The 19,922-nt window shown below is 40.0% G+C and overlaps 1 protein-coding gene across 2 annotated transcripts in view; it reads right to left on the reverse strand.

The window, feature by feature from the left end:
- The window catches only part of TAF4B (TATA-box binding protein associated factor 4b), a 74,854-nt gene that overhangs the window by 24,482 nt on the left and 30,450 nt on the right, over positions 1–19,922 (reverse strand). Inside the window, exons 8-13 of one of the 2 annotated variants that reach the window (XM_055799431.1) lie at positions 17,712–17,847; positions 17,012–17,117; positions 11,444–11,613; positions 8,584–8,714; positions 2,516–2,641; positions 1,439–1,495 (exon numbers count right to left, since the gene is read on the reverse strand). In XM_055799431.1, coding sequence (XP_055655406.1) covers positions 1,439–1,495; positions 2,516–2,641; positions 8,584–8,714; positions 11,444–11,613; positions 17,012–17,117; positions 17,712–17,847 — 726 coding nt within the window. Of the gene's footprint in view, positions 1–1,438; positions 1,496–2,515; positions 2,642–8,583; positions 8,715–11,443; positions 11,617–17,011; positions 17,118–17,711; positions 17,848–19,922 lie in introns of both variants that reach the window. The other variant, XM_055799430.1, reaches the window with a different exon arrangement.

Raw genomic sequence — 19,922 nt, forward strand, 5'->3', positions numbered from 1 at the left:
CCCACTGGTTGTTGATCCTAGTGGCACTACAGGCAAACTGGGAAGGGCTTCAGGGCAACTTTGTACTCATAGATTGTGAGCATGAAGAAAGAGTTATAAGCAGAAAGAAAGAATTAAAAGATATGATAGTAAAGCAAGTTCCTTCTCGCTCCTCTTACTTTACAAATTTCTTCTACTATGGTGCAAATCCAGAGCATTGATTCTAATACTATTTTACTGGATTTCCATTTGTTTTGCCTGGGCTCCTACATTAATCCAAACAATAAGGGCCTTTAAAGCATTCATAAATAACCTGCTGCTGCTGCTGCTGCTGGCACCTAGGAGCCAAGTGCAGCAATGTTAAGCAACAACAAATTTCATAGTTCAAGAGGCACAGTTAAGGAAAAAGGTTGCTCAGAAAATCACTCTCATTTAGCACAAAGATCCTTAAAAATTGCATGAAATCAGTCAAGTAACTATAGAAACCAATTTCTTCAGCTCTGTATCACACGTCTCACACCTCAATTGTCTTTATTATCGTCTGCTGTCAGATCCTTAATCAGAAATGTGAACAGGCTTGATGATTTATTCAGCAGGGAAAAGAATCTGTAGGTCAAGTGAAAAATTTCACACACACATACACACGCACACACGTCTTCAACCTTAGGTACTTTCATTTCATTCTGTTCCCAGTAGCTCTGGGGGCAACTCCAGTGAGATCCAATATTAAGGCTCAATTAAAATAAGCTCCAATTAGTGGAGCTTTTTTCTCTCAGGCTAGAAAAGTCAGGAAATGGATATTGGGAAATGTAAAAAGTCAGCTACTGAGAGGAGGCTGCAGACATAAATGAACTTATTTGTTGATTTCTACAGTTGCTATGCAGAGGCCTCTGGGAGTAAAAGCTTAACCAGTCTAAGCTATAAACTAAAACCCCTGCAGCTAAACATGAACTGTGTGAAACAAGGGCTCCATTCCAGAACAGAAAACTGCTGGGCCCAGAAAATTAAAAGCCAGAGGCGTTTTCCATTTAAAACTAAATCCCAGTACCGCCTCCCAGCCAAAGAATTATAAGCAGTATCAGATTTACAAAACGAACAATTACCCTGGAAAAATGTAGCCTATTGTACAGTCCCAGATGCTAAATCTCAAAGTTTCTTTTTTTTTTTTTCTTCCCTTTTTTCTAATCCCACATTACATTCCTACCAAGTGTACTGCTGCAGTTTACAAAGGACCATTTCTAGACAGGACTGAAACTACAAAAATAAAATGTTAAAAAAGAGCTCATAATTCATTGACCTCATTTGAAGCACTGCCCTTGCCTGTGGCAGTTCCTGTCCTTCCCCAAGGCCTCTGCAAATGGTATGCAGCAGCAAAATAAACCCTGACCTAATTGCCAGGACAGGGCTGCCAACCTTCTCTCAACACACAAAGGCAAGCATGGTAACTGGAAAGTCCTACCTCTTTCGCTTTCTGCTTTAACCGCAGTTGCTCTGGATCTTCTTTATTGGAACGGCTCTACCAAAGGAAGAGGGAAAAGATTGAATAGCAATTACTGGCATCTAAACACCATCTTATCCGTTAAATATTTAATAAATGACAATTTTCTCTGGTGATTGAAAGATTTAGCTGCAGGGGTGAATGCCTCAATCCAGACTGGCTTCCCTCCCCCTCCATGCACATACGCACACCCCCCTCTTCATCTGGGCCGGCTGCCTCTGCTCTAGCCCGAAGCAAGATTAAGCTGAAAATGATGCTAACACTGTCAGTCAGGTCCAGTCTAGGCATGATGTTGTTCATGTCAGCAGCAGACACTTAAAAAGGACAGGAGGTATAGGGAGGAAAGGGAGTCATACTCGCAAGTACAACATGATTCTTTCAACTCTAGATTAGGCTTCCACCCAAGGGGCTCCAGAATTCAGCTTGAAACAAAAAAGAACGAACAAACAGAAGATTATCAAGTCACATCTGATGGAGCAACAACATCTGCTGATTTCCCCCCTGTTCTTGAGGGGAGGAAAGGGGGAAGAAGGGTACTTATTCTGTACTAGCAGTGGCTTCATCAGGCATTCGTGGACGCTAGAGTACCAGCTCCAAGGCTGGCCCCTCTGACCCTGACTACAGAAAACAAATATGCCTGGCATGCCAGTGGATCTCACCAGGCTCCAGCTTGAACTAGCATAGCGAACCCATATTTTCAAACACTGCCATACACAGATATGGAGAAAAACATACCAATTTCAGAACCAGGAAGGACATTTATGGCTATGTGAATACTTCTTTTATTTCATTTTGACCAGAAGTCAAAAGACTATTTCACCCTACCACACATTTGAAAGAACTCTTATGATTTTTTTTCAAGAATGCAAAAAGCTAAAATCCTTTTTTGTATAGCCTGAGCTGTCCTAAACATTATAGATTTCCAGTTAAGGGTTAATGGTTATTACATTTAAAGCATAAATTGGAGAAACCTGAAGATGGTTCACCAGTCTAAAGGACACTGCTACTTCCTTGCAAAGCAACAAGTGAAGTTCTTACCTTGGCTGCTCGAAGCAACATTTCACGTTCCTCTTCATCTTTTCTCTGCTTTTCTAGGTGATCAAGCTTTTCAAGAAATCTCAGCTGTGCTCTGGTGTCACTAGATACGATGTACCTATCACTCCCCTAGAAAGAGAAGTTTCTTACAGATAACCAGGCTTTTGTATACACTACTAAAGCTAAGAAACCCAATGGGAACAATCTGAAAAAAGCACCACTTTTTTTCAAAGCTGAAAAGTGTAGGCTGTTTTAGAAATACTTCAGGTGGTAGGTAGTCATTTACACATCTCTCCACTGAAGCACGTTTCTTGGTGTCTGTGACTAGTAAGAGGTTATTGAACAAGTGACATTAACAACATCTAATCTATATTGACTATAACAACAATAAAGCCTTTTAAGTCTAAAGGCTAAAATTTTGTTTTAAACAGCAACTTCATATCCAGTAAGCATATGTACAAGACTGTCTTCTGAACATGTTAAGAGGTAAAAAAAAAAAAAAAATTAAAAAAAAAATAAAAAGAATTGTAAAGCAGCAGAACATCATACCCTTTCCTCTTTAAAGAGGGAGAAAAAAAATGGTATCTTAAGTTTCTAGCATTTGGTGTTCCAATTTCAGCCATTTAACCCACAATTTGAAATAAGCATCACCTGGTGTTTCCAAAAAGAGGTCCTACAGAGCATAGGAGTGGTTTAAAACTAGTAATGAATCTTTGAGGTGGGGAAAGTGAGATTAATTATATACGGTTTATTATAGCTCTAGGTATACATATTTTTGCCTCAGTAGATGCTCTCAAGTCATAGAAGAGTTTATGCTGAAAGGTGACCTGTGGAAGCCACCCGGTCCAGCCCCCTGCACAAAGCTCGGCTAGTGAATACTAACGACTAGTTCCAACAATAACCAGACATGCATTGAAACAAGACTACAGTCCTTTTGGTCTAAAAAAATAAACACAGTCATTTATTTTTCATCCTATTTTTGCCCTCAGTGGAAAGCCTGAGTTTAGTTTTACTTTAGATAGGAAAGAAGAGAGAGAAAGTAAAGGTCTAAAATTGGTCAAATGGCAATGAAAAGCTTGTTTTTACTGTCCTGGCTCTTCCAAGGACAGGCTATTTAAGCCATGCATTGGCCAGAGGGCATTAGACAAAACAAGGCAGGAAGCCCATTCTAGATGATGAATCTGTGCCACCTGTTTGCACCACTCTTAAACTTACCCAGAGTCACTTCTTTCTCTGCTTTGTGAGCTCGTCTTTTCCTCAGAAATTCATCCTTGGGTTTTTACCAGCTAAACACACAATATACTTTCAGCAACCCTTCCTTCTATCCTGCTCCAACCTCCTACTTCAATGAGGCAACCCTGACACACAACTATGCTGGAATAAACACAGTATATTTTACAGCTATATTATAGATGAGGCTATATTTTCAGTATATGGACTATCAGTGACTTCAGTTACTAAATTTTTAGTTTTCAAACACACTATACTCAGACTCTTCTTTCTACATCCAGTCATATACTTTTAAAAGCTGGAGGGAAAGTAAAAGTCTTCTTGTGGGGCAGCGTTGTCTCCAAATCTGAATTCTCACAACCCAGACAGAGCATGAAATCAATCACTCTCTTCTGGTAATAAGTTTGGTCTTTTTCAATGAGCCACCACATTGTCACGAATCACCAGCTGTGGCTCAGGCCACAACATGTGTTGCAACCAAGAAGACTTTCTTTCCCAAGCAGAGTCTGTGGCTCTGTAAAGAAATCCAACAAACCTTTCCTCCTCTTCTGTTACTGCTCGAGACTTTTTTTTTTTACTGCTCCCCACAAAACATACGCTACTTTGAGTCAGTCTCAGTACATTAGTATGGTTTGTTTTGAAGCAGCAGTTTATAATAATCCACCACCATGCTGCAATCCTTTTAAAGGGACAAAGAAAGCTGTATTACCAGAAGATTATTTTTTCCCAAAGTTTAGAAGTGTTTTGCTTTGGAATGCCCAAAGTCAGAGTCAGATACTCAGAATTTCTTAAAGCCAAATCCAAGACCCTACGCCAATTAGAAATGGAAGCCTCTCAGATAGAAGCACCCCAATGCGCTACCATGAACTTATACAGGACAAGAAATGGGTGAAGTCGTAACAGCATTTCAGCTCATCAACAACTGTTTACCTTTTTTCAGGAAGTTTTAGAAAAGGAACACCTGCAGTTATATTTTGTCCTATACTCAACAAACTTGTTCTCTGTGACCATTAGCACTGAATTGTTCAGACAGAAAACATATTGTATACCTGTCCATAACTTGTAGCTATTACTGTTATGATGAACCAAACTGGGTTCAGTGTTTGTCCATATAACAGTTTAATGTCCTCACATAAGGCCCAACTGTCCCCAACTACAACAGTACAACCCCAACAAAACTAAAGGTACAAGTGTAATTGAGGCCAGAATTTACTGATAGATAAAGCAAATAACCACAACAGATAGATTTGTATGTGCCAAAGCTGAACTTTATAAAGTTGGGTTTACTTTAACTGAGCTAAATTTAATCTGGAGTTCAACAGAAGCGAAAGGAAGTTCCTCCTGCTATCCTGAAAGAAGCTATCACTTTCACACAACAGCAGCACACTAGTACATCTATACAGTCTTGTTATAAAATTCATTCTTCCACACATTTTTTCTTAAAAAAGTGTACACTCAAGACTTCTCCACAGACACACTCTTTAGAGCACTAAATTGACTACTACAATTTAGTAGTAGAACTGACTACAGCCAGTTCCTACCAAAACTTTTGTTAGGTTTACACATATTTGAAACATGCAACGTTGAAACGAAGTATTCCCAGGTACGGCTTTAGTGAGAAGAAAGTTGGCAACAAATTCCAGAACAGGCCTTGCCTGCAATTTGCAACTTCCTAGATTGTCACATACCTCTAAATGAATCTGAAACCTGACTAAGGCACTTGTGGTTTAATGCCATGGTATTGCACGTCCAGGGGCAGAAAGGGAAAAGCCACATACAGGGAAGCTGCACTCCAGTCCACCAGGAAAGAAGTTGGAAGAATCCCACAAAGACCAGTTCTCCCATGAAATCTCAACAGTTTCATAGAATCATAGAATGGTTTGGGTTGGAAGGGAGCTTAAAGATCATCGAGTTCCAACCCCCCTGCCATGGGCAGGGACACCTTCCACTAGACCAGGTTGCTCAAAGCCCCATCATCCAGCCTGGCCTTGAACACTTCCAGGGATGGGGCATCCACAGCTTCTCTGGGCAACCTGTTCCTGTGTCCCACCACCCTCACAGTAAAGGATTTCTTCCTAATTTGTCATAGTTTAAGTCATGTTGAACAGCCTTGCTGAGGACAGAGCAGGGATAGGCAGCTGCAGAGGCTTAGCTACTGTGTGGGAACCTATTAAGCTTTGGTTTTAATATAGTCAGCCCCTAAACCAAGTTAATCAGAAGATTTTCCGTTATAAATTACTTCTGCACGCTGCTGTTTGATGGCAGCACAGGGTGGGTAGAAGGAGGCTGGCTGTCTTCACATATAGGAGTGCTCACTCCTTCACTGCATTTAGAGTTTACCCCTTAAACCAATGCAGCCACCACACCATAGTGCCCCGCATATAGTGCGGTTTAAGGTTGCAGCGTTCACTGCTACTGCACATGGGGAAAATGTCACAGAGCAACGCTGACAGCACAGCACCGTACCGTGCCTCTCGAAGCCATGGGCTCATAGCCTCCAAACACAGTAGCACAGCAGTCATCTCATGCTGTGCTGAATCCATCCACATCAAAAACATTTTTTAATCACTGTACTGTTTAGTTGTCATTATTAATTCTGGTCTTGGGTGTCATTTTTATGTTACATGCATACTTTTACACCTCAGCATTTTCCCAGATTACAGGAGGGAAGCAGCGGAGGAACCAAACCAGCTAGCTAATTGCCCTTATGGTCTTACCATATATACTCTATATAAAGACACTGCATCAGTCACAGCACAGAAAACAGCTTACAACAATCTGAAATGCTATTCCTATTTCAGATAGGAGACAACCATGACAGTATTATCCTAATTATGTTAGTAACTTCCAATTATATATCCTTTCCCCCCCCACCTTAATTTTACCAAGAAAGAGCAAAAGCTGGCAGATCTACATGGTGGCATGATACGAAGCTTTTACCCTGCCAACTCGCTCTCTCTGCAGGGCTACCCATCAGACATAAGCTGAGCAAACTGGGAAGAATTTCTTGAGTACGATCCCATGAATTATTGGCTTTTTACACTAACTTCTACCCTAACAATAATTACCTTGGTTTTGCCACACCTATCCCTATTACTGTCCATCTTTCTATAACGGAGATAGGACAATACAAAGCCTTACAGGGCAGCTAACCAATCCTCTTGGAAAGGTTTTGGATAACTCTCTGAAATACATGGAGCCTAGATTGCACACTGGTACCTATCAATAGCCTAGAGGGAAAAAGAGGACAAGGACAAGCACTGCAGAATACAGGGCTGTGTAAATAAATACACAACAGGCCTCCAAAACTCTATAGGGTTCTTTTCGTGAACTTCAGATTTCTAAAGCCTGTCAGCATCTCTCACAATATTACTCAGAAACGCAACCCTGTAGGACACTCCTCTTTAGTATAATACCCTCTTCCTAATGAAAGAGGGTACTTTTCCTTCTAGGATTATGATGCCCATTGCTTTTTTTGTTTGTTTTGGTTTTGTGAAGGAAAAGAAAGCAAGCTTATTGCAGTCTTACAATCTTATCATTGCTTCTGGCAATTCAATCAGACAAAAACCTATCAGATTTTTTATTGCTTTAGTTCAATGAGAAAGAAATCAGACCTATCAAGCCCGCTGTCCAAAAATATTCCCTTTTGTCCTTGGTGTCTGCAAGACATGAAGTCCTACTTGCTACTCAGGACTTTCGCTTCCACCTCACTTTTGCTCACAAGCTCTGCTGGATCTTCCACTTTGAAGAGACCACACAGAACACATCCAGATTTCTAAAGACTTCTCAGAAAAACTCTATACTTTTTCTGTATTGATTCTTTGTCTACTGCATCTTCCTCTGGCAAGGAACAGCACAGTCCAATGGTTCCAGACATCAGTACAAATACTGTTTCCAAAGTTTCCAAATAGTTCCTGCTTTTACTATTACTTCTCCAGTGCTTAAAAGCCTATAAAGTCTTCAGTACAAAAGTAAGTCTTATCCCATCAGTTAGTTGCTCTTGTTAAATTTCATTAAGTATAAAGTTCCTGTTTAAAAAAAATAAAATAAAAATCAAACAAACAATAACTTACGAGTTGACAGACACATCTGCTTCTAACTTCCAATTTTTTTTCTAAAACAGTTTGATATTGAAAGAAAGTAAGGACTAATATCTTATTATTGATGACAAATAAAAGCCTGAGAGCACTATTTTGGCCACTACTTAAGTTACTGCTTCCTATTTGTACCATACAAGCATCTTAAGGGATACTGGCTTGTTGGAACCCAACGTACTTTAATTTGAATGGAGCTATGCAAGAGGGAGTAAAGGGAATCTTAAGTAGCACTGGCAGAAAAAAAGTTCCGGAAACTTTCAGATCAAAGGGGTCTCTGCCTTCACACGGAGCACTTTTTTTTCAGAAAGTGAAATAAAGAAACTTTATTTTCAATTCAGTTTCCCAAGGCTTTTTACTGAGCCAACACTGCAGTTCCACCAAAAGTAAATGCATAAAGCAAACACAAACCCCTAAATCAACCCGACCACCAAGAGCATTCAAAAATAGCTTTATGCTATTTATGCATGCAAGACAGATTTTGTGTAACAGCCGCTACCTCTACAGAAGAGGATAAATGCAGGCATTTACTCTTATGCTGGGTTTTAAGAGCACCTATCCAATAAGTCGAATGGAAAACATAAGGAATAGTTAGAGGCTATAAACAGTTAAAAACAAAACCAGCCTTTGGTAGATACTGAAAATGCACATATTGCATATGATGTGCCTATACTTGGAAGAGGTTTATCTTCAAGGCTGCAAAGCGGGAAAACTTTGGTGCAAAGCTTGCTTAATGATTTCCTTTACCTTGTAGTTTGATACTCTGTGCTGAGCAATTACAGTTAGTTTTTCTAGGAGCCCTCGTAATCTCTCCTGTGTAGCGTGGGAGATCAAGTTCACAACATCAGAGTTAAGTTCCATAACGTCATGCCTTTTACCTGTGGAAGCAGAGAAAATCCATTACGTGTTTTAGTAGTAGCTGATAATTGAAATAATTAGCACAGCAGGTATTCTGTTCCCCCTGGAAGTCATACCCATTATGAATAAAGGTTTGGAGATTATGATTTTCCTGGTAAAGTCACAACTTCAAAGATCTTAGACATTACATTAATAAAACTTAGCCTGGAGCTTCAGAAAATATAGACATTGTTTCACTTAGCCTCCAGAACCACTCTCCTTGCAAGGTCATTTATAGGACAAAGTTAATAAGAACACAAATCAAGCTTCATGTTCGGGGAGGGGGAGAAGCGGTAGCCGTAGAAATTAGTGCCATATTCTGTTAATTCCAGTAATTAAAAAAAATGGAGAATTACATTTTGCCCTGCCTGACACTGTGCTTGTTAACAACTCATGACATTTATTCGATGAACAGGGATGGTTTTTGCAGCGTACTCCAGGCATACGGGACCCTCACACCTGCCTTGACCGACCAGCACAGGGCAGACAGACTCAACCATCCCACAGCAGCAGCTCGGACAACACAGATCAAATCCAGCTGGGGTCATCATGCCATCACCTTCAACCTTTTCTCTCGGGCTGCCACTGCCTCTCTGCGTTTCAGCAGCTGTGACTGAGGCTGCCGACAGCTCCAGGCAAAGCTGTGCCAGCCCTGCACCCAGAGCTGGGCATCACCTCTGCAACCTTCCTGCGGCTGCAGGCTGCTGACAGAGAAGCCTTCCTCTGGTTGACACCATCGATCACTCAACGCGACTCTGTCAAGACACCTGGATGGCAGTGACTTTTCCCTGGTAGGCATGGCAGGCAGCAGTTTCACATGCCTCATATGCTGTACCTGTCAGAAGCACTTTTCCTTGCCCCTTGCTGCATTTACAGCAGCTGTAATACTTTATGATGCAATATACAGCACGCCTTCAAAACCCATTTCAGTATTTATTACCAAGTGGAGTGTTAAGAATGGATAAACAGTAGACAGTAAAAAACCTAATAATCTATTTCATTTGCCTTTGTTACTCTAACTGAAAATGAATAACAATCTCGCAAGACAGGGAGAATCTACAGTGTTTTCCCAGATACCATGAAAGTGTTCCCACTATTTGATCTTGGGCAATAAGCATCGGCCTTTTCATGAGCTGAGTTCAAAGCTCATTTCGCTCAAGCACCTTTCAGCACTTCCTCATCAGTTTCTCACTAGACTATCAGAATACTGAAACACCAACTTAAAGACAAAACAAAATCCTTCCAGACCTGAAGACCTCCCTGCACACACACACACACTTCCTAAACCAGAGGGCTCTGTTCAAAAGCAGAAGCGTTCATTTTCTGAATTGCTGTACTCTCCGACAGTTTTCCTTGCAATCAAAATGCATTTCATTTATGACATGAATTATTATCATTACTAATGTGGAACAGCTACCATGCCAGCCATGAAACAGCCAGGCTTGTATCTTCTATCTTTCAATGAATTGTTTTCACACTCCAAACCAGAAAATCATTCTAGAAAAGTACTTTCTCTTCATGTTTTTGTAGAGCTCTTTGGTTTTCTTTATATCCACTTCCTATGAATGACTGGTTAACTCTCTTGTGAATTTAAAGTATATCTTCTAGGCACCAGTTTTGCTCTGTATTTTCTCTTTTTCCACTAATAACACAGCACTTACTTCACTCAGCTATGCCCCATACAGCTCAGATGGCACATCTGGCACAGGATGTATTGAGCTAGCAAGTAGTATTTGCAGGTTAAATGCTCGTCACAGGCTAGCTGCTTAGTTTGGACTAAGAACCAGTTGTGTGTAGAAACAGAAAAACTTCGTGATCAGGTAGTTAAATCACTGCGACAGAATTATGGCTGCATGTATGAACCGCAGGCTTTCTTGAATGCTCAGCTGTAAAACTCACTGTTCCAGTGTGGCAAGAGAGACACAAGCCAGGAGTTGAGCAACAGTCATCCAGTTTGCAGTGGACTGCAGTGGTACCAATCAGTGTGGTGCTATACAAACGCATGCTCCCTGCTCTGACATAATACAACATTGCTAAGCAACAGTTATTACTTTGCTCAGAAACTAACAGCTGAAATGATACATACACTAAAACTTCCTATTACAGTTCAGTCACAGGCATTCAATGTACATTCCACAGTATTATTCACAGATACAGACAAAGAGCTTTAACAACACTTTTGTATAAAGCTAATGAAAGTTTTTTCCATAGAGGGAGTCATAAACAAAGGTCTGCCCTGTGTGTATTGGCAGTTGAAACTTTGTCCTAATGTTGATCAATAAAGTAGATATACCTGAACAGGCAGAGAAACGCAGAAACTGTTAACAAAGTCAGGGTAATTCATCAGGGAAAAGCCCACTGAAGTGTTTTGACACTAGCATCTATACAGTTGTTAAGTGTTTCATTAAATTTAAGAATAATAAAGTTGCTCACTTCTCCCATGTTAAAGTGGCACCACCCGTTTCTTTTTTCTACTTGTGCTTAAGGCTATTCCCATTAAAAAAAAAAAAAACAAAACAACCGAAACACCTCACAGACAGTTGTTTCCTGCAAGGGGAAGTAAAAACTCAGTACGGTTTGGTAGAAACACATAAATTGAGATGGCAGATCTTAATAGTTCTAGCTCATCCTTCAAAGATTGGAGGGTGGGTGATGAAACAGGCAAGGAAATACTACATCCATATATATGTTACGTATGCTTTGCTCTCACCTATGTTCAAGATCTTCTTCTGAAGCGCTTCCGAGGACAGAAAAGGTTCATCTGCACAAGAGCGGATCACTGTACCAATGAGTTCAGAGTTTGTTGCCAAAATGCATGCATTCTCCTCGTTAAGATTGACCCCAGCCATAGAAGTCACATCATTTATGTCATCTTCATCTCTACTAAAGAAAAAAACCCAACATTTTATGCTTCGTTCAAAATAAAGAAAAAGCCTCTTGACTATCAACAAACAGCTATATTCATGTATCTTGGAGGCTACCCCTATCCAATAGATGTTTAGGGTGGCCGTGGACAGGGACAGACAGCTCCTAAAAGCATTCACACTTCAATCAAGTGCCTCAAACATTAGCTTGACTAATGCCTTAGTTGCTAGGCACACAGATCCTTTATATGAAACTGAAATTTTGAGCAAGCTCAGAAACCAAGGACTGAGGTAAACCTGAATTGAAAGTCTCCACAAGTCCCCCACCCTGCACCACTGCTCTTACAGCCTGAAATTTGTTCTGAAACTCCTAATTCACCAGGTAGAAGCAAGCGTTGAATCAAGTTGAATATCGACTCATTGAACTAAAACAAAGCCCATTTTCAGAGATGCCTATCTTACCAACTTAAGCTTACAACACAAGCTTATTAGCACAGACCTGATCTTCACTTTTCTTTCACTGAGTTCCCTTAAAATATAACACATACACACTCTTTTGTCTATATACTAGAACCAACCCACATCCTCCCCTTTGAATCAGTCCTACCATACAGTATTTTTGTACAGAAGCACAGCATCCTCTCCACTATGAAGAACAGCGGCAGAACTCTACTTAACATCCCTTAATTGGCTGGATTCTGCTGTAGCAGCTTTGGACTATGCATTCAAAATAAAAACTCAAATCTGGCGTACCTAGGGCTAACAACTCAGACTAGTTATAATCATGGTAAAGCTCATGTTAAGCTATTTTTTAAAAAGATCATTTAAATTAAAAATATTGAATGAATCTTATATGGGAAACATACTTGCAAGACTTTGGCAGTGAAAAGATCAAAGTTATTTTCAAATACCTTCAGATCATCAGGAGAAAGCCTTCTTGCTTCATAAAGTCACAAACGCCCTAATGGTGACTTCAAGGGTTTAGGACTAATCCAGAAAGTCTTAGTATTAATACAGACAAGTGGAAACACTCAATCTGAAAGCCTTTTGAATTGGAAAACAAAGAAAACAAAACCAAAATGCAAACACACCCCTCTTGAAAAGTATTCTCTGGCAAGGTTTGATAAAGTTCATCTTCAGAAAACACCTCACTCTCGAACAAGCGGTTAGCCAGAAACTTGCCATTCTTACATGAAATGGGATCTCTCAGAGGCTGTCTTCTGACTGACAACAGGAAGAAGTTCAGATACCTTCAGCATGGGTTGGGTTTGAGCAATACTCAAAAGACACAAGAAAATGGAATGTTTTTCTTAAACTATAGATGGATTTTCTTCTTTGGGTTTCAATACGTTTCTATGGTGCAAGTCTTCTCCCACAAACTTCAGGAAAGAAGCTTGGCTAGGAAAGGAATCCAGCCTTCCCCTACCCCTCCTGCCATTCATTTGTGTGTCCTCATGGCTAGGAGTTTCTGTGTGATTCATTCAGGGAAAAGGAGACCTAACAAATTCTCAAACCAGCTTAATTCATGAAGCCTACCTAGATACTATAGCTTCCTGACTAGGCTTGTGCCCCAAATCCATCATGGTAAGAAAAGCACTAAATCCCAGGACTGTCGGAACAGTTGGATAACCACAGTTATGATTCAAAGCTGAAGTCAGCAATGCCACAAGTGCTTCCTTCCTCCTATCCCTTTCACAACCAGCACCTGAGCAGTTTCAGGCATATACTCCTGCTCTCAGCCCAGCACAGACCCCTATCTTTCAACAAGCCTGTAAATGAATGGTCACCGTGTGATAATTGAGTGCGAACTCATCTTCACAAGTATACTCCAAGTATATTCCTTTTCTTATTGGCCACTGCAGAAAAGTCTTTGCTGGTGGCAGAGACAAGAATCCCACCAAAGTGCAGTGACTGCCATGGATCTGCTGATAAAGATTACAAAATCAACACAACTAGCATCTAGAACACACATCATAAGCTATCAGAGCTGCAGATGCCAGAAGCTGGCATTATCCCAGTGGAGCTGTTTAAGCAATCCAAGGAAGGATGCTTGCACCTCAGGTACACCTGTATTAAAAACTCTGTGTGTATATATATATGTGTGTATATATATATATAAACACACATGTACGTATTTTTAATATATATATTTTTATATAATATAAAGCTGTAGTTTTAGTAAATAATTTTAGCTTTTCATCTGGCCACATACTCCAAATACGGAAGCAAGGAGGAGGTAAACTTCTACACTATATATCTATCTACCTTTCTACATACACAAGTTTCAGTTCCTTACAACCAGCCTTACAAGAGCTTATACGCAAGCAGACATCTCTGTCTCTGCTGTTTTTAAGGACCAATTCTAACTTCTTCACTGTGGGACATAAAATTGCATTAAGTCACTGAGTCACTAGCCTTGAAGAAACATTAATTTGCACCTATGAAAACACTGCTGTGCTTATTTTACTTAACCCAAAGAAACTACCATTACATTTCCTTAGAAGAAGTGTTCCCTAAAGAATAACGTAAATTTCAGAAGCCACGCTAAATTTGTACTTGTTACTATACTTTTTTCCTTGCTGTTCAAAGAAACCTCAATCATTTGAAGTAAGTATGTATCACATACTTTGAGTAAGCTACAAAAATCATTCTCAGGTGATAAATTTACATGCAAATGTTTCTGTTGGCTACTGACTTGCTTTCATTTTCAGCACTTCCTCCATAAAGCCCCTCTTTCACACCACTTCTTTTAATGGTTTTTGCATTTGATCATGTCACACCCAGAAATCAACAAGAAAAACTCTCCCAGCTGTTTTAAGTCTCCAGTGACGTAAGATTATCAGGACAAGGGGAAAACCTGAACACAGAGTTCTGAGTGTTACCCTGTATGAAGCCAGCTTTGATGCTTATACTGAATATTCCACTGGAAAAGCAGCTCTCAACAACCTCACATCTACAAATGTGCCTCCATCAGCTGAAAAGTGAGTCTGTAGCACCCTCTGGTGTGTGACCAACACACATCTTCTGAATCTATATTTACTCCATTTTACACAACAGTCAAAGGGAAAACTAGAAAGACATGCTTAACCCAAGCCTCCGTGCACCATCACAGACAACTAACATGGGACAGAACAATTCCAGCAGAGCGAGAACCACCAGTGCTCCACAACCACCACAGCGCAGGAGAAGCAACTGCCCAGATGTTCTCCACTCTGCTGTCTCGCTCCTGTTTTTCTGCCAGTCGAGACCGCTAGTACCTTCCGGACAAAACGCACAAGTCAGAGTTGTATGTCCTTTGGCAAACCACACTATTAAATAGAATAGATGCAAAACAAATATTTGAAGATGCAAATATAGCACATACTTTACAGAAGTATGTAGAGCAGTTTATAAAGATCTTGATGTTTTAAAAACAGACTGCCCATTACAATACATGCCATGGGGCAATCAAGTGCCAGCAATGCCCATGCTTAGCTGAAGTAATTTCTAGAAGTTTTTGTTTAATAGGAAAGGCAGGGTGGGGAATCACCATTTTTCTTACTGCTCATCTCAAGCAAGCTAAAACAGTCCATTAACGAGCAGACAAGGTCAAATTGATGCTAAATACAGCTCGGTGAGTATTACATTCTTGAATCCTAACCTAACCTAGTCACACAATGGCAGAGGGAGTCAGGCTTGATGACATACTGCAATGACAGTACACAGTTTGAAGTGTCACACGTACAATCACATCAGTTACAAGATATGCTCTCTGCCCACAACAAATGTCATCACAAAACCAGAAAGAGGACCACGGTGCTTCTCTCTGCATCACACATGACCAGCAGTTGCTGGATCACAGTCACAACGAATAGCTGTGCTGGGAATACTGGAAGTCAGAACAGAAGAGAGCAAACCACTTCACAGTTTACCAGGAATCATCTATTGCCCAGGCCAGATTAACACTATGTGGTGCTAGACCTGCTTGGAGAACAGAGATACTTGACCACAGGAAGCCAAAGGTTCATATACCTGAACCTGGGCAGTGTGTGCCTGAAGATTCTCATACATAGTTTTTAGTCAGAAACTTTAGTAGCAGTGAATAGAATAAGCACCAGGGTGTATCCAAAGACATAAATTCTTCAGAGACAAGAGAATTACCAGAAAAATTTAAGGCGAATTAGAGATTTCAAATCTGAATTCTCATGGCCTTATGAGTATCGTAATTCAAAAGCAAGAACAGAAATCCATCATGGATCACACTGTAAAAGCAGTGTTTTTCCTACACTAAGAATTAAACAATCCAGGGAAGGAACTCCAAGAACTCAAAACTTTTTCACATAAGCTAGTTGATATATTCCAATTGCAAGATCACAGAAAAAATAAAATGTTTGTCTTTTTTTTGGTGGATTTTTTTCCCCAAACATCATTACCTGAAATTAGATCCCAAATTATATTCTGAAGTATACTTCATCAGAGCTTGAGGCAACTGAACAGAGCTATTACTTCAACACCAGCTTTTCATTTCAACTTCTGGCTACCAGTGTTTTCAGTGTTCACTGTATACATATGTTACTGTGAACAACAACAGCTCTCTGTCTATACCAGTTCACACAAAGCTGTAGCTTTCAAGAGATGAGAAGTCAGCTGAAAACAAGACAAAGGTGTCATGTCTGGTTTTACCCCTGGAAGAACAACTCCAAGCTTGCCTTGAAGTCTTAAGACCAATAACGCTTATGGCAGTCTGCACCTCTGTTCCAACATTACATTTCAGAGCTACAAAAATAATTTCTGCTTTTGAAAAGTTAATCAGTTACCAGAACTAAAAGCTTTAAGCACTCTTGTAATCTGAAGGCCTGAAGAATATGCCAGAAGTCATAATTAGAGGTGTAGTCAAAGACTTTCACCTCTACATACAGGAACAAGCTTGTAAGAGAAGCTAATAAAAGATTTTTAAATACAGCAGAGCTTTACACAGATTACCAAGCCAGTCCAAGTAACAGTTCAATGCTGTTCGGCTGCCTGTGAAAAACAGAGATTATATCTGCTTTAATCCTATGGAGAGCTTTTAATACAAGGTAACTTTGCTTTAGATTAGTTACCAGTACTTGCGGAATGGAGATCAATGTGTCTCCTCTACAACTGAAAAACCGATGTGTCGATGCACACTGTTCATATAATTACACTCCTGTGATAGCATGATGAAAATCCAACCTCATCAGGACAGTTTTCTTACATTAAGAATAATTAACATCTGCTATGAGGTCAAAAGTTTTAGTTTCCCCTTGCCGATTAGTATTATAACATGAAAAACACCTATCGAACAGGTTTCTTTAGAAAGTGCTTTTATTTGGGTTCCATTCCCACCTCCACACTTGCTGTCTGTTCCTTTTGTTCCTTCCTATAGTAAACTTCTGATATTGTTTATTTTTTACCTGAAGGATGTTACTCCGTTCTCTGTTATTTTAGCCTTCTGAACAGGAGATGCTTGAAGCGACAGAATTTTATTTCCTGGCAGGGTAATTTGTTTCAGAATGGAGCCTAAAAAAACCAACAAACCAAAAACAAAGAACATGCCATAATAGAAAGCAAAATGCTAAAGACAACTGTTTAATCGGTTTGTACTTCTAGCAAAGGCTACTGCAGACTCAGTAATAACTAATTAGGTCCGTTTCTTACATTCTATATGTTCTGTATAACCAAAACCCCTACGTGCTGTCAACAAACACCCTCCTCTGTGTCGACCAGTGTAAGGTTTTAGCAAAAACTGTCTGGCTGAGACAAACTCACATTATACATCAACCTTGACCTGTTAAATTTAAAAAGCAAAGTCATGAAACGACTCTCACAGGCATCACAGTTTAATGGAAGTTCACTGCAAGGAGCTTACTCACAGTATTTTAACAAGTACAAATGTTTGATTGACATGCTTTTACCAGGTGCCAGAAGGAGACACAGCACCAAATTTCTCATCAGAACTCCAAGCAGACAGTAAAGATGTTCAACTTATCGCACAGAGCTGGTTGCTCCTGACAGACAGCCACCTTCTTACATTCCTACAACCTACCAACAGCCTGCACTTATTTCTATACCTCAGCAGTCCTCTCCTTTTCCATGAAAGGGGTTTCACTTTACCTGCAGGAAAGTGGCTGGTTTGAACAAGTGTATTCTGTGGCATCCTCTTCTCAGCAGATGCCTGTAGGGTCAGCGTTGAGGGTTGCGGGAGCGTGGACACTTGCTTTACAATGGTTCCTGATGGTTGTTGGACTACCTGGAAGTGGAATATCCAATATCAAGAGTGATAAGAGCTAAACATACAGAGAAGTAAGTAGTATCAACACATTTAGCCAGAAGTGCTGCTGGGCATGTATACATGAAGTGCTGCTGGGCATGCATACATGCATTAAAGCAAAAGCAAACATCGTGCTCACAAAAACATCACTTTTTAAAAAAAATTCATGACAAGAAATCTTGTCAAGACAACCGGTGGTGAGCTTTAAGCTCCAGCTCATTCAGTGAGTTCTAACAGACATTTCGCCCCTATTCTCTGTTGTTAACCATAATAGATAAGTTTCACCAAGTATTTCACAATCCATTACACTAAGAGGCTTTCCTGTCTTGGTTAACAGACTTAACAATTGAATATGGAGTCTGCCTGCCAATAAGTTCAAAAGGGTAGGTATCACATATACCTAGTTAAAAGGAGAGAACACCAGAACAAACAGAAGTCTTACATGAAATCCTTTTCCTGACAAGAATTATGAGTACACACTATAAAGTTGCTAATGCATTTTTAGAGCCACAATATCAATTGTAAATTGAGATGCTGAGTTTGAAAGCATCAAGCAAAAGTACACTGAACACCAGTTAGGGGGAACACGAAGTACCAACTAGCAACACCTACAGCAAGTAGAGCTTCTACACAAAAACATTGGTACACTGCTGAAGGGTAAAAAGGAACAAGGGTCGATAGTTTTGTTTAAGGACGCTCTTGAAAGAAACAAAACCCAACAGCAGGATGTCATCATAACACAGACCTACAGGAACAGCGCATAAATACTAATTCTTCCTCTTCAAGGGCAACTATTAAAATACAAGAAAGTAATAAAATTGCAGCATCCTTAAAAGCCTCATTTCTGTGCCTCCTGGCTAGTAGAACATGGGCTGCAACTTTTGATACATCCTTTGGAAAAGTTCTTGATTATAAGTAGTAAAAAGATGTGCTTTTACCAAAGCACAAAATAATCAGCATCTTCAGACTGAATCTTATTTTTAGCAGCAAGAAGCTAATACAAAGGAATTTCCAGGGTCAAGAGGCCACTTTTTCTCCTCTGCATCTTTTATTCTAACTTTAGAAAGTGTGAAGAGTGCTTGTACAGGAACACTGCGTAAGTTAGTTTAATGAAAGAATTGACATCTGTAATACTTCTGACATTAGGCTGTCTCCTGTCATCTAACTTCATATTTATCAGTAAACATCACCAGCATAAGCATCACACATTCACAAAAAGAGGTACTTTGTGTATCAAACAGTCAAGATACACCCACCCATCCCCATATTAATAGTGGGGGTTTGGCATAGCAGCAGTAATATAGAATAATTGAGCTAAAGGTGGTGTCTGAAAACCAGGTAACAAAGAGACAGCTCTTGAGAAGAAACACAAGATCCTTGAAAGGAAAGAACCACACAAGAACAGGAACAGACTGTGACAGAGTCAAGGCTCACACATGCAGCGCTTCCTCGTGAAATAGTACGGACACTAACATTTGCTTCTGTATGTTTTTATCAAAGCACAGTTTGATCTTTCTGAAAAATCCCGTTTTCATACACTGGAAGTTACAAATAACATTAACAGCATCATTTATGTGTTCAGGTAATTACAGAGCCACTGACCAGCTTGGACAAACTACTCTCAGGCTCCACCAGCACCCACACTGACATCCACCTAGAGATCCTCCCTACCACCAGCTAGAACGATGCTTCATCTTCAGCATGCAACAGCACAGGAGGAAACATAAGCATTCAAGATTAGGCATGGCAGACAAAAGAACAGAGATAGGCAATGTTAAATCAATAGTCTAGGTGGAGACTGGGAAATAAGTCAAGTAACCAAGCAGACTAGACCAACGAGAAACAGAAAGGTTGCGCTGGTAATAAAGCGGATTTCCTGTTTGCCATTCTAGCTGCTAGACTAACAAAAACTGGAGGTCCTTGGGACTTGCAACAGGAGGGGGCAACAATCCTAGAATTTTTGACAAGGATCTAAAGAATAGATAACATCTTTGAGAAATAGTTATTGTCTCTTTTTTTCAGGTTAGCAGCAAGAAGTAAAGGGACTGTTCCTT

Source organism: Falco peregrinus, chromosome 3 (genome assembly GCF_023634155.1).
Source record: "Falco peregrinus isolate bFalPer1 chromosome 3, bFalPer1.pri, whole genome shotgun sequence".
In the NCBI taxonomy this organism is placed as follows: Eukaryota; Metazoa; Chordata; class Aves; order Falconiformes; family Falconidae; genus Falco; species Falco peregrinus.